This window comes from Mirounga leonina, unplaced genomic scaffold (assembly GCF_011800145.1).
Source record: "Mirounga leonina isolate KUSES-001 unplaced genomic scaffold, KU_Mleo_1.0 Mir_150, whole genome shotgun sequence".
NCBI classification, from domain to species: domain Eukaryota; kingdom Metazoa; phylum Chordata; class Mammalia; order Carnivora; family Phocidae; genus Mirounga; species Mirounga leonina.
Genome location: NW_023270374.1, coordinates 5,238,802 through 5,254,162, shown reverse-complemented (window position 1 = coordinate 5,254,162; position 15,361 = coordinate 5,238,802). Strand labels below are relative to the sequence as shown.

At 41.5% G+C, this 15,361-nt stretch overlaps 1 protein-coding gene across 5 annotated transcripts in view; it reads right to left on the bottom strand.

The window, feature by feature from the left end:
• Positions 1–15,361, bottom strand: part of RALGAPA2 (Ral GTPase activating protein catalytic subunit alpha 2) — a 324,790-nt gene that overhangs the window by 104,364 nt on the left and 205,065 nt on the right. For all 5 annotated transcript variants that reach the window (XM_035005755.1, XM_035005753.1, XM_035005752.1 and 2 more), the window contains 4 exons: positions 13,148–13,919; positions 12,246–12,317; positions 7,712–7,835; positions 5,800–5,955 (listed from right to left, as the gene is read on the bottom strand). In XM_035005755.1, coding sequence (XP_034861646.1) covers positions 5,800–5,955; positions 7,712–7,835; positions 12,246–12,317; positions 13,148–13,919 — 1,124 coding nt within the window. The remainder of the gene's footprint in view (positions 1–5,799; positions 5,956–7,711; positions 7,836–12,245; positions 12,318–13,147; positions 13,920–15,361) is intronic.

The following is a 15,361-nucleotide window of genomic DNA, read 5'->3' as shown; positions in this document are numbered from 1 at the left end:
GCTCTTTATTAATCAGAGTGATAACAGCAGTTTATGAGGGGTCGTGGCTTACAAATTGAATTATAATACTCAGAGGCAAAAATATTTCACTACTAAAAAAAGGTACGACACCACTGTCTTCTATGAGGATTTAAAAAACACAAACACATGAAAACACCACTTACTTTCTATGAAATAAGTGGCACTGAGATGATGCGTATTAAGCATGGCAGGTACATTATTGCTGGAAGGGGATGAGACCTTTTCAAGGATTTTTTTAAATTGAATTTTACTCCTGGTACTAAATCCTTATGCTTTATATTGCTGAGCATGTCTCCAAACAATTAATGACATGAGCCTTTTATTCCATATTGCAATAGAGCTTCATAAGACTCTTAATTCAATGGTTATTAAGAAAAAATACGAATAAAAGAGACCAAAAGCTACTATAACACAATTGTTACCAAATGTATAAAAACTAGATTTGTGACAAAGCTTTAAGAAGCAGGGAGCATCGGGCTCCCTGCTCCACGGGAAGCCTGCTTCTCCCTCTCCCACTCCCCCTGCTTGTGTTCCCTCTCTTGCTGTGTCTCTCTCTGTCAAATAAATAAATAAAATCTTTAAAAAAAAAAATTACCTTCATTTAAGAAATTAATAAGTATTACTTAAATTTAATAAGAACACTAGTAACTAGCATTCAGAGATTGCCTTTGCCTCATCTTTCCACTAACTCTCTGAGGCAGATGACCTCATCTTTGTGTTATCTGACAGGGAGGAGATGGGGCTCAGGAAGACAAAGGCACACCTGACCAAGGTGTGCAAACAGCAAGGAGCAGAGCAGGCCTGGAAACCTGGGCTGGGGCCTCTAACTTAGTGCCATTTCTACTGTTCACGGCCATCGAAGTCGACACCAAAGCCAACTGTACTGTCGCAGCTCAAATAGTGTAGCCCACTGTTTTTGTCATTTTATAGACAAAGACGCCATAAAACCCCAAAACAAGCCAGAGATCCCCGGCGTCTCTGACGAGGGCTTAGCATGCCTCCAAGGAAGGGACTCTGAGACTTCTTCCTGGGCCGGGTTCTTCAGCCACAAGAACACCCTTGATGAAGGTCCTGCGTACCGACTGCACATCCCGGGCAGAGAAAGCCCTGCATGAAATCGTCTGATAAGCCTGAGGCTGTGACTAAAAGAAACTAGATTTTAAAGATTAAAATGTTGGCCTAAATTGAAGTCCTACAACCTTTATATAAAGGCTGACTGGTGAAGGCGCTTTGACACCTACTGAAAGTCTGAGGTTTGGTTCTCTCACATGCCACATAAGAAGAATGCTATCTACCACCGAAAAAAAGTATTTCTTGCTTCCTAGCTTATTTATAGATGAACGCTAAAAATGACTAAATTCAGAGGCACTGTTAATAAAATAGCAATGTTGTGTCAAAGGTAATGTTGTAGTTTTGTATTAAAATACACACACAAAAAAGGATGCTCTGGAGTACCATGTATTTAAAACATGTTAGCATAAATAAAATTTTCTTTACAGACTATTTGACCACAAAAGAAAACTCTGAGGTGACCCCAACATGGCCTCCTTTCCATTTACAAGGTTACAAAGGAAGTTGGCTTGCGGCAATGCTGTCCTATTCTTTACTCTTTCATGCTTCTGGGAATGACTGTGTAAGTCAATTTTTTAAAAAGACTTACACCAGTACCTTTGTACTACTGTGAGGTACAGGTGTGATTGTAGGTAACCCCTATGGTGAGGGGCGCACGATTCAACTGTGTCTGAGCTTGGGCGCTGGGATAAATGCAACTGTGGGTGTTGAGCACAAGTCACGACGATCCAAAACAATTCAATGGTGTCTACAACTTTCTAAGTGTAAAATTACCCAGTACATTTTTCTTCTTCTTCTTCCCCTATCACATATAAAGGCTAAAAGGGTAGCAAGCAAAAGGTGTAGCCAAGCCATTACCACCATAAATAGTTAAAAGAAAAAGAAAGACACCAAGTTCTCATAGCAACACTGAATGTCTCCCTCTATTCCTCTATTTCCACCTCTCTTTCTTTTCTCTTTCCTTTCTAATAAAACATGCTAAGCTCTCACAACACACTCCTGAAATTCAATCGTTTTGGAGTGAAAACATGGTAGTCAGCATTACCAGCAACACATAAAGGCAGGTTTTCAAGGGAAATAGGAATTGTATCAAATTGAAACTTGGTGGTGGTTGGGGGTGGATTCAGCCCAGCAGAAGAGAATTGTGACAGTGGGGCTGCCCTCACCCTGTCAAGAGAGGCAAACTGCCAGGCGGTTTTGTTGTGCCCCTTGACATAATGCCGGCACAAAAGTCGCAATGGGAATAACACACCTACTACACACCCTCCAAATGTGGGGCTATCACCTCACGCCAGCACCCTAAAACCTGTGATGATTCCTTTCAATCCAGAAGCATAAGTTGCTCAAGGCATTAACTCTGAGGTAATACAGTGATTACTGAAATTTTGCAGTTACTCTCCCTTTTCTCAATTAGGTTCCTCAATTATATAATCCACGTAAGTCTCTCCTAATTCTGTTTGGACTGAGTTCTCAGAACCACAGCAAGGGAGAATAGTATCACACGGACAGACCCGTCCTCCCAGTGTGGCATTTCTGTAATTAAGGAAAAGCTATTTCTGTGTGGTAATGATACAATACTCATCATCTCAAAGCTGCTTTCAATGTCATGTGCTCCAGATCTCTGGACAAGCCACAGTTTAATTGGCTAACTCACAAAACTAAGGGCTAAGGCCACAGGACCCACTGACTGGTAGATCTGGAGCAGAGAGCAAAAACATGCCCTCTTCCGCCTCAGACCAGAACATAAGCAGGTGAAACAAGTAAAACTAACAGCCAAAATGTTCACCATGTCAGAAGAGGAAGGAATACTCTGGAAGCTTCAATGTGTTGCTCAATTTAAAGGGGATTTCATTACAGAGATGTCATTTTGTTGAGTTCTGGAGAATTCTGAGTAGAGGGCCCCCGTCTGAAATCCACCAGTGAGTTTGTTGCGTGCATGCAAGTCAAGCTGGTATGACTCATGTATGATCTGCGAAAGACTGATGAGTCTCACCCTGGGATGGAGCTGTCATTCACGCCAGCTACAGTTTCAATTGCACAACAGGCTCCAGAACGCATGGATGCTTAACAGGCTCGGAACAAATGCTCGCTTCTTCAGTCTTAAGAAATCAACCCCATGTCCTGCTACTTCTCATCCTGACAGAGTTTCAAAGTCCTTCGCCTGGGCCATTCTGCCTGCTGCTGCCAGGCGGCACGCACGGGTGACACTGGTCATGGTACACACCTAATAGGCTGACCTCCTTTCCCGACTAATTGCATTACATCGCCAGCTGGCTCCAGAAGGAGTCGTCTGTTTGATTGAAGAATTCCTGCTCCTCAGTAGGCCCGGCTGCTACTTTTACTAAGTAACAGTCAGGCCTGACATCCCCATTGTTCAGCTGACAGTGTGCCCATCCTAAAATCTAAGTTTTATTTGTAAATTAACCAAGAAACTTCCTGCCAGAACAGTGCTGCCTGGAGACTGATAATGTGGGCCTTTCATCCCTTTTCACTCGTACTGTATCACTGCCAATTTGTTTTTTATGCGGCTGGCCAGCCTGAGGCTATAAAAGCCTTGTAAGACATAAGTGCAATTATAGTCCTGGAGTCAAATGAATTGGACAAATCCAATAGCACAGCTCTGTCCCCACTCTGCAAACCCCTACAGCAGTTAGATTAGCTGTGAAAAATCTAATCTAGCTAGAGCTAACAAATTTCTGCAGTGAAGGATCAAGAGTTCAGTATGGGGTTGCAACCGGATTGTGGAATTGAAAAAGTGCCCCCATGACAGGGGCAGAAGAGAGCATGAATCACTTTAGAATTTTGCAGCTCATTTTTAAGCTGTTAGGGACAATTTAGTTAGAATAAGACAAGGAACTGTGGGCTGCTGTTACTGTGACTGATTTTTAGTCTGGCTGTGAGACATCCTGATAAAGAGAGTTTGTCACTAATGATGCTGAATCTCAGACCTGCAAAAGGTATCAGCTGAATTTTGATTATTACAGTAGGGAATCTTTCAACCAGGCCAAGCCTTGCAACATTATTTATAGCAAGGCGTTTTATCAAGAAAACATGACGTCTTTTCACAAAAAAAAAAAAAAAAGAGAGAGAAAAAGGAAGAGGGAAAAAAATAAAAGAATCCTACCTAGGGAATAATTTTTAAAGATATTTTAAATAAACATATTAACAAAATAGTTCTCAGTCATAAAAAAGTCATAGAATATGGCAACATATGTGCAGATTATCAGCAATTTACAAGGTACTGCAAATAAAAAGGATGTGGAAGCCTTGCCTAAGGTCTTGGTAATCTGAAACAGAGCCGGGTCCTCCCTTCAATAAGAATGTTGCCACCAGGGTGGCCATCAAAACCTAAGACGGGGAGGCAGCTCCTCCATGGCTGAGGGAGGCAGCACACGGCCATCATGCTCTGCACATCCCAGGCACTTAGTCACCGTGAAAGTTGTCTGTGATTGTGCCGTGACCCAAGCTCTAAGGTCTTATAAACACCACTGCCCACGATATAGGAGGTTTAGACGTCTGGGGCTACAGTGATGAAAAGGCAAAACTGCAGAGAAAAGAGATGAGGTGGTAACAGTGGGGCCCACTGGCCAATATCAGTCACCTCCTAATGGGGCAGGAGAAATAAGATTCAATTAGACCAATGGGCAATGACGAGGGCTAATGTTAGAGATCTTACACCAGGCACCATGCTAAGCAGTTTCATGGGCATTATCCATTTACTTCACAACAACCCTGGGACATAGGCTGATTTCAATTTCGTTTAGTAGATGGGGAAACTGAGGCATGGGCTAGTAACAGTTGAGCCCAGGTCTGCCTGTCTCCAGACCCTGGCTATAACCACCACGCTAGATCCACCAATGGCAACCTTAGCTTCTCAATGAGCTGTTTTCCCACCCACTCAGGTCTGCAGTTTTTCTTGCATCCTTGTAGAAAGAGAGTGGGTGTGAGGTAGGGATTCCAGGCTTGCTCAGCCACCCACTAGCAGGCTACCTGCAGTCGTTCCTTTCATCTGGAAACTCAGAGAAGTGGGTCAGATTTCTAGGCTTCCTTCCCAGAGTAAGATTCCTCTTCTGTTAAGGTGCTCCTCACCTCTAATAGAGGGTCGCCTGAGGTGAACATCTTGCAGGTTAGAAAGTTCAGGGCCATGTTCCCCTGGGGAGTTTCTCAGAGGTGAAGGAGGTTCCCTTCTGCCTCCAGGGCCCAAGTTGGAAGAGAAACAAGGTCAGTGCCAAAGGTTGGACCCTAGGCAGGAGCACACCTGCACTTGTCATTTTCACAGATACTGCCCACTTGCCCCCAGCAAGCCTGGGAGGTGCCTGCTTTCTCAGCAATCTGTCAGTACAGGGTCCTTGCATCTTATGACCTTTGCTAACCTGAGAGGTCAACAATGTTATTTTCTGTCAGTTAACAGTCAGGTGAGGGAAGATCCAAAATTAATAACATTTAAGACCCTTCCTTTTCCTAAATCCTAATCTTAGGATCTAAGACTCAAATGACTGATTGCTTTTCATTTATTTCTTTGTCTAGTTTGTGCCAAGCTAGATATTTCAGATTAATTACAACTGTAGCTTGAGAAGATATACACTGAAATTGCATCCAGAGGAAATCAGTCTTGGTGCATGTTATGCCAAGGCCTTTGATTTGGACTAGGAGAGCCTCACCTACAAACCATGGTGGCTAAGAATGGTCCTCAAAGAGGCTTCTTACCTTTTTGGTGAGTGAATCATCTGAGTCTGATGGCATGCGAGTTGAAACGTGGAAAATGACTTCCACAGTCGAGGTAGCATAGTAAGGAGCGGTCTGCCCCGTGCTGCCATTGCGTTGAAGTCCACCCATGAACCCACAGTGGGTTGAGAGATCCACCTGATGCAGGTAACAAAGAGGAAAGAGTGAGGGTCAACCCTAAATTGTCCTCATTCACCAAGCAAGAATGTCCTTTGTTTTAAAGAAATCTAATTATTTTCATTTTTATAGCTTTCTGATAAAAAACAAATGTAATACTAAATTAGACAAAATCAAAACATGAAAGAAACATTCACAATGAAAGTGCTCCAAAATCCTATCAATCTAAGACAGGCACCATCACAAATTTGGTGCATATTTCTCTAGCTTTTTTCCATCCTATACACACGAACATATGTATACATGCGTGTGTATGTATGTGTATTTTTATGTATTTATGTACACACACACACACACACAGTTTCCCTATTGATGGATTTATGGGATTTTCTGCTTTCTCAAACAGTGCTGGTGTGATCAAATCACAAGGAGCATTCAAAGGAATGTTTTGGTAGGATGTTGTATCAAAGGGTACAGATGTTTTGATATTTAACAGCCATTGCTAACCTATCTTTCAAAGCGGTTGTTCTGATTTACACCACTACAAGTCTGGGAGTTATCATTCTTTTTTTTTTTTATCATTCTTTTTCAAACTATGATGTAAATGCTCACTTCTTAGTCAATGCCTAGGACCTCCCCCCCCCTTTTTTTTAAATTTAACTTTTCATGAACTGGTATTCTTTCAGTAAAGCACCTATTGTAACACAATTGGAAAAAAAAGCAATAGAAGAATCTCTTCTGTGCCAAATACAATCAATATGTACACTAAACTAATGTTCTAGTCTTTTCTTAAAATTCCAGTTACGAATGTGTGGTTTAAAAAGTATAGTAGTTAAAATAATTAAGTATATTCTACCCAGTAAATAAGAAGTCACTTTATTAGTAAGAAGGACAATTTATTGGAGTACAGTAACACTTTTAGGCTAAAATCTACTTGACATTTTATAAAGTACATGGTCTTGACCTTAATGTAGGCTTCTCCTGTCCCCATCTCCATATTAGTTTCCTTGCTAACATTTAACTCTCAGAGACAAGTCTTATTTACGCACCCAGAGAGTTTCCCACAGCACAGATAACCAAGAAACCAAAACAAAAGTAAAGAAAAGTAAGAAAACTATTTCAGATATACTGATTTCCATTATAACTACTCTGAGTTCTTTTAGATTCTGGAAATATATTTTCCTTTAGATTTATGTTCCAAGAGACAGATGGGTGTGTGTGTGCGGGCACGCATGTGTATAAATGTATATGTCTGTCTGTCAGAGTATCATTTAGCAGAGAAAAAGCAAATTCTTTCAATATCAGTCATCCTGGGATCTCTCTTAGGGAAAGAGGTTGGCTGCTAAACCTTCATGGCTACTCTATTCTATTTTCATGCCAATTTTTGACTTCATCCAGCTCTTTCTTCATATTTTTCACCCACCAAGTCACTGATTTCTTCTCCAATCTCCATACTGTAGCTGAAGCCAATGCTTCTCTGCCTATACTTATCTTCTCTTCCCACAAACTGTCTATGGCTGGGTGAGCCAATCTGACTATTCAGTTTGGATAAAAAGCAGATGAAATAACATTAAAAGAAAAGTTAAGGGAAATAAAAGTTCATGTATGAAGTACTGAAAAGCAACTAACAGAAGATGTTCAAATTCAATACATTCATCAACTCCATAAGGCTACCTGTACTAGATTTGAATGTAAAACCTTGTATAATCGATGTCCAGTTTACATACATCCTTAAATAGTGCTGGTCAATAAACAGCTCCCAAACGAAATGAATTACCTCCCATCCAAGTCCGGCAACAAAGTCTTCATATGCTTGGCTTCCTCTTTCATTGGAGAGGATTGAACACTTGTCTTCTTGACCTTCAGCAATGTAAAACACTGCAATCTTGTGCGTTTCACGGCTATAAATTTTTAAATTTAAAGGAGTTAGAATTCTCATATTTAAAATTTGATTTCACTACAGCCACCAGCATGACTCCTAATACAGAGCTTACATTTATGGAGAATTTACTAAGGGTCAGTCACTGTTCTGAGAAGGTTCGACACACGTTCTCATTCACTCTTTGCAAACACTCCAAAGAGACAAGTAATTATCATCACTTCCCTTGTAGAGGTGGTTGAAAGGAAGCACAGAAAATTAAACAAAAAGCACACATAGCAAGTGGGAGACCAGGAATTGAAGCAGGGCAGTCTGGTTCTTGAGATCACTCTCAGAACATGTGATATATTTAATTGCATGTTTGGACAAACTCTTTACATTTTTGGCACAGAAAAATATATGTGAAAGCATTTCACATAGATATCAGTTGAGACTAGGTCTATGTGACTGCCTACATTTTACTTAACACACTTGGAGAGAAGGATATTGGATAGCTCCCTGACTGGAACTGTACAATGTGCTAACACTTTATGAGAAACAAAAGCTTCTTCCAAGCAGAACACACTTAGGTACTTTATTTGTGAGGAGATGCACCCACTCTGTGTTCTGACTAATCTGAGGGAACCAGGTAGAGTGGACAGATGTCCAGAGGAACCTCTTAGGCCATAGAAATCCTTCACCCACTACCTCCATGATGGATTTTGTGTGCTTTGCTGTTAAATCAAGTAAACATGATCTGTACTTTGAAGACAGGAGTCCTGTCTTTTTGCCTGATGTACATCTACCCTGGTCCTTGGCATATAGTAGCTGCTTAGCTAAATCTCTGCTGACCAGAGACCCAATGCTATATTTAAATATATTAATATCCAATTTCTACAAATTATATCCTGAAGTGTCGAAATAACTAGACTTTTACCTGGCAATTTGGTGATAGTTTAGAGATGAAGACACTGTGCTAATTCAGAGCTTTCATCGAGAACCACTCATTCCATGGCCCCATCATCCAAGAGTTTTACTCTGGTCTCTATTTTCTAAAAGTTTGGATTATCACCTGCAGAGCAGTTCCACCTTCCTTATTGTTTTTGCACTGCATTCTAAAAAATCTCATAGGGAAAACTGTCAAGTGTCAAACAATATGGAAATGTTTCTATTGTCTTAACTATTCAACATCTTAGCACTATAATCTGATTAGACATCCATACTGTGGAATTTGGGCTCTATATTTTAACATATTTGCAAATATTTCCTTCTGCAGGAGTTACGTTTCTACTTAATAAGCAGAATGAAATGAAACTCAACTAAAAAGTCATAAAAAGGAATCAAGGAGGAGAGTACTCTCCTTCTATTTATCTAGTTAGCTTATTCATTCCCCCCACAGTTTATGTAAAAGAAATGTACTTAAGAGAAAAATTAGAAAATATAGAAAGGAAAGAGAAGAATAAAAAATTCACTTATGTTCTTTCCTTCTATGTTGAAATAGCAACTGCTACCATTTTAGGGTGCATTTTTACATACAAAAGTGAGAAGCCACTATACCCTGTTTTGCAACTGATAATTTTCACTTAAAATATTTGCGAACACGTTTTTTGTGTAAAAGATGCATAACATAAAAGTCACCATTTAAACCATTTTTGAGTGGGAACACTTTCATACCATGTAATTGTATGGCAAAGTTATTAATGGTTGTGTAACATTCCATACACGAATACACCTTATCCCAAATCCTTGTCATTGGACCTTTAAGTTGCTTCCAGTTTTAAAGACACTGTAACATTATCTTTATATGTCCTTTGAATACATTCATAGAAAAAGAATCTCGGTCATTGCCCACTTTTAAAGCTTTTGATGAGTGCTGTCCTGCTGCCCCTGGAGAAGGTGGACATCCTGAACGCTCTGCCTGGCGTGGTACAAGTACACAGTTGGGGGCACCTCTCTTAACGGGAACCGTTGCTACGAGAAGAAGGAAGTTTTGCGGTGATAGATCCAGGGGACTGATGCTCTAGAGTAGAGACCTTGTGCTCTCAGACTGTCAGAAAGCTTGTCCTCATGCAATATGGAGCCCTGAAACTGCCACACCATTTATTCCCTCAGTGACAGGCAGGACACTCCCGCAGCCTAGAATCTGACTAGCTTATTCTCAGAGCTATAATAATTTGGGGGCTTGGATGATGACAGAGATCATGACCTATAACCCAAAAGACTGTCTCTTTCAACAAAAGGAGAAAAAGTATAGTCACTCAATTCCTTTCTGCAGCTCTCTCTGTATATTCAAAAGTCCTCAGCATGTGATTGTTCTCTATTCTATACATATATCAAGACCATCTCAGGTTTATCTGAAACATTTTTGTTGACTCTCCTCAAAGTCCAAGCTTTTTATCTTGTAGCTGCTCACAGGTCCTTGAGTCCTCATTAACTCAACATGGGAGCACAGGAGCTAAGCCCCAGTGACTGCCTGACTGATGTAGGTGTGAGGAAAGGTGACCTTTAGCTGTAAACATTCATCAAATTTCACATCCTCCAAAATGTTAGCACCACAGAGAGCCTGCTAGGATCAGAGCTGTGTCTGGTCTTATTAGAGCTAGGCTTTTGAAATGATAATTAGCAACAGCACTTCATATCCATAAGCTGCACCACCAATGCATGAAGGAGCAGGTAATTCAGGAACGCACGCACATAAAATCAACAATTTCCTCTTCCTCATTAGAATGCATTTTTCTTTCTTATTAGGAATAGACTAAAATAGCTCAGTGTCCTTGTGCTGTCACATTAAAAAGCCAAACAAAGAAAAAAACATGATTTTAACTTTCACCTTACCATGTGGTGACAAGAGGTATTAATATTTAAAAGAGGAGCCCACTGTAATTTGCATGTGCATTCATCACACTTTTTACATCTTCGCTATCTTCACGGTATATAGATGATAGTTGCAAGACAGTCTCTACTTTTCCTAAGAACATGCTAAGCAGGAACCATGCCTTGACAGCAGGGAGATAAATGGGTATCAGAAATAAATAGAGCCATACTAACTAAAAGTTGAGGGACAAGGTATGTTCTTACCTACTAACTGACCAATACATGGGACTGTCTAGATTTCCCATACCTAGAGTCCCCAAGTTATTTCCACTTTTTTTTTTTTTTTTTCAAAAAGAACCTCGAAAACACCCTGTACAATAAAGTAAGTTGATACCTTTTTTTTGGATATCAAGAAGACACTAAATCCAGGAGTTGGGGTTTTAAGCAAAGGTTAATCAAGGGACAGAGGATTTGCTGATCAGCTCTCCAAAGCCATGTTTTACTGCAACAGCACCCCAGAGAGCTCATTCAATTGTACCTCATGCAACTAAAGTGCAGTAACACTCAGCAAATTGGCCACAATTACAAGATACCAATGTATTCACTTAATACTAGGAAGCATGGAGTAATTCAGCATATGCTTAAAGCTGAGTTTGGAGCCCAAGTGACTGCTTGTTTAATACTGGAGGACAAAGGGGAGAGAGAAGTGAACCCCTGAGTCCTTCACAAGAAACTCCTCGCAGAGTTTCCACAAAGAATTTGGTCTCTATTCCTCTAGAGAAAAAGAAGCATAACAACAATTGGGAAACTGAATATGATGAAGGGCAATGTGAGGAATAATGGCTTCAGGTTTTTCATCTGTAATGAGATACCTAATGATATTCCTCTGGGGAATAAAACAGGAACAAAAAGCTATTTTTTAGAAAATGAGTTGTTTTTTTTTTAAACTAAGATTAAACAACCAGTTTATTCAAGACTTTTAAGCACCTGTTATGTACCAAGCACTACACTTACTGTTGCCTGAGATGTTTTTGGAAGCACACATTTCCCCAAATCAAAAACTGGTCCTGAGTTCATCTGGAGAATTGCTTCTAAGGTCGTACAGATAAGGGGCGGACCCGAGATTTGACCAGCTCTGAGAGGAAGGCTCACTACCAGGGAGTTACTAATTGAAACACCCTGGTTTTAAGCTTGCCCACATTGTAGCGTAGAGACTACAGCCAGTGCATTGGCACAGAGCACAGGTTATGAAGTCAGACTCACTTGGTTCAAACAAAATGGTTACATGTGAGCACATGTGAGCGCTGTCTGGGCCTGGTAAGCCTCTGTTCCTCATTGGAGAAAGAGGTGGCTACAGAGATTAAATGAGAATGAATGCCCACTGGCTGCCACATGAAAAGGTCCTCAACCAAAGACACAGATTAGATGGGAGCAATGACCTCTTTTTAGTGTAGCAAGCATGTAAGCTTATTCCTCAAGGGGAAAAACACCAAAGGTATGGCATGTGCAGACGTCACCAGATTCTAGTTACAGAATGACCTTTGGGTGTCTCTGTAGGTGTATTCATTCCTGCAGCTCTGTCATCCAAGCACACACAATGATAGGTAGGAAGGAAGTGGTCTGATATACTTTCACATACCACTGACGGGAGTCCAGATTTTTTAGCTCTCTCAACAGTTTTGAATTTTTCTTCAACAGATGGAAATTTTTTCTATTAAAAAAAAGAGATGGAAGAAAAGTTGTGTAATCACAGACCAATTCTGCCATTTCCAATCAATCAATTAACAAACCTACCTACTCATCCATCCACGTACCCATCCATAACCTTCCTCCTTCATGAAAGATTTGTGATCTGAGCCCACAGATGAACTCCATTCTCCCTAAGACATTCAAAGGCATCAAAATTCCACGGCATCCCATCCCTACCCACTGACACAGGATGGCTCTGAGGTGAAAGAGTGTTTCACTGACGTGTGTGCCTGTGCCTCTTTTCACTATTAGCTCTGCTGTGAATCCCTTCTCCCTACTTCTGCCCTTAGAAACCCCACTCCACTGTCAGGGCCCAGCTCAAACCCACCCCTTCCACAGATCACTGTCCCACACTTCGTATTGGATTAACTGTTCCTCTCAGACTCCTGAGTCATGCTGTCTTTCATCAGAGTCGTGCCAAGTCTACCTCCTTCACCAGACCTAAGGTGAGATGGTGGCTTATTCATCTTTGTAGTCCATTTGCATCTTTTGTGCCAACACAAGCAATTATGGACAGAGCAGTAATTAAAACACACACACGCGCGCGCACATGCACGCATACACAAATGTCTGGTACCCTTGAAAATACGAGATGCCTGAAATTCAACCTGTGCATCAGTACAGCACAATTAGTTTCACTTGTAGCTCTAATTTAACAGTAGAAAATAAGCTGCAAATGCAGAAAGAAAAATCTCCATTTCTATTCTCTGCTTCTCAAACCCCAAATTGAGGACAAGAATGCACACACAAACATAATGATAAAATAGGTGAAGGTCTAGAGAGGACTGTTACCTTCTGTCCCAAGAATTCATCCCCAGGTCATCGAGCAACAACCTGCAGAAATAAAAGGGTCCTCGTGGCTCTACTGGTGAGGGCTGCTCCTGGCTGGTGACTCTCATGGCCGAGTCAGAGTTACACCTCTGGATGTAGTCGTCTTCTTGGGCATTCTGGCGCAAAATGACCTCGATGATTTCCCTCTCCTGGTCATGGTTCATTCCCCGCGGGGGTGGGGAGGGCTCATTTAGATTTAGCTGTGATGGTAAAAGGCATTCAGGACTTGTATGGCCAATGTTTTCAAGTAATTTGTCGAGGACATCATCTCCCTCCTCACTTTGAGAAAAATCTTTCTGAGCTCCCAAAGCTTGAGGTTGCCAGCCCGAAATCAGAAATGCAGGATTTCTGCCACTGGGTGCTAAGCAGCCTTCCAATGGTCCATACAAAACCTTCCCATCCCAAGAGTACTTCCCTGAGATATCCCGCACAATGACTCTGACGTCTGACAGGGTACCTCCCCGCGAGGCGCCTGCTGGCCCTTCAGAGGGCGTTTGAAGGTAGGAGATGAGGGTGCTGTCATTCAGCACAAACAGCTGCAGGTTTGGGCTCCGGAACACCTCGGAGGACAGTTCGGGGGCCTCGGCGTGCACGTTGTCATGGTTCTCGCTGACCAGGCTGTGCAGCACGGCGGGGCCCCCACGCAGCGGGAAGTGACCCAGGTGGTTCACCAGGTGGGCCATCACCATGCGGGCGGTCAGAGGGATCAGCTCCAAACTCCTCCTCTTCCGCTCTGTGAGCCGGGGTAAGGCAACATAGCAGACAGTGGGGAAGGAAGCTTAAAATCTGTACTTGGAATATTGGATTTGGTTTAGTCTGGCCATTTTTTTTCATCTATTTTCTTTTTTGACACTAATTCTATTTGAATTAAAAGTACAATTTAAATAGATTGCTAGAAATAAGTCAACCAGAGAAAGACAATTATCATATGATCTGATATGTGGAATTTAAGAAACAAGGCAGAGGATCATAGGCGAAGAGAGGAAAAAGTGAAACAAGAGAGGGAGACAAACCGTAAGAGACTCTTAATCTTAGGAAACAAACTGAGGGTTGCTGGGGGGGTGGGGAGATGGGGTGGCTGGGTGATGGACATTGGGGAGGGTATGTGTTGTGGGGAGCACTGGGTGTAGTAAGACTGATGAATCATAGACCTGTACCCCTGAAACAAATAATACATTATATGTTAATTAAAATAAATAAATAAATAAATTAATTAAATAAATAGATTGCTAAAAGAACCAACTTCCATGAAGATCTCATTCTGAAAGGGACACTTAAAAATCTGTAGATACAGCAGTAAACGGGAGAAGTTCTCTGTCCTGAAAGAGCTGATGGTTCAGGGTGTTCTGGGAGGTGGAACCTGCAGCTGGAGAGGATCTGGTGGGAAAGGTGGTGGGCTGCGGGTCCAGGCCACAGAGGTTACCCCACTTCCCTCACCGGGGTAAAGGCAGACGCTGATGAGGAAATGAATCAAGCCTACAACATCACAGATGGATTCGAAGCAATCTTCTTTAAGATCGTTGCGACAGGGAGGGTATGTACTATGGTGAGTGCTGTGAATTGTGCAAGACTGTTGAATCACAGATCTGTACCTTTGAAACAAATAATGCAATATATGTTAAGAAAAAAAAAAAAGAAGAAGAGGGGAAGAATGAAGGGGGGGAAATCGGAGGGGGAGACGAACCATGAGAGACGATGGACTCTGAAAAACAAACTGAGGGGTGGGAGGATGGGTTAGCCTGGTGATGGGTATTAAAGAGGGCATGTTCTGCATGGAGCACTGGGTGTTATGCACAAACAATGAATCATGGAACACTACATCTAAAACTAATGATGTAATGTATGGTGATTAACATAACAGTAAAAAAAGATCGTTGCGACAATTTATGTTTTGTTGTTTGGGCATTTTAAATATTTAAGAGAATCTGGTATATTAATTAACTCATGGAAATAGAAGGTGTTAACTGAATTTGCAGTTGATGATGAAATGCCTAAGAGCAACTGACTTACAAAATTTTTAAGGCTTCAAATGTGTGGAAAGACTGACACTAGCAGGTGAAGGTGGGCTCTGTGACATGCTGGCAGGGTAAGGGAGAAGCAGAGAAACAATCTGTAAGCATGGAGGGAGACAACCACTTAAGCTTCAGAGTGGTCAGGGAAATTGTAATCTGCCAA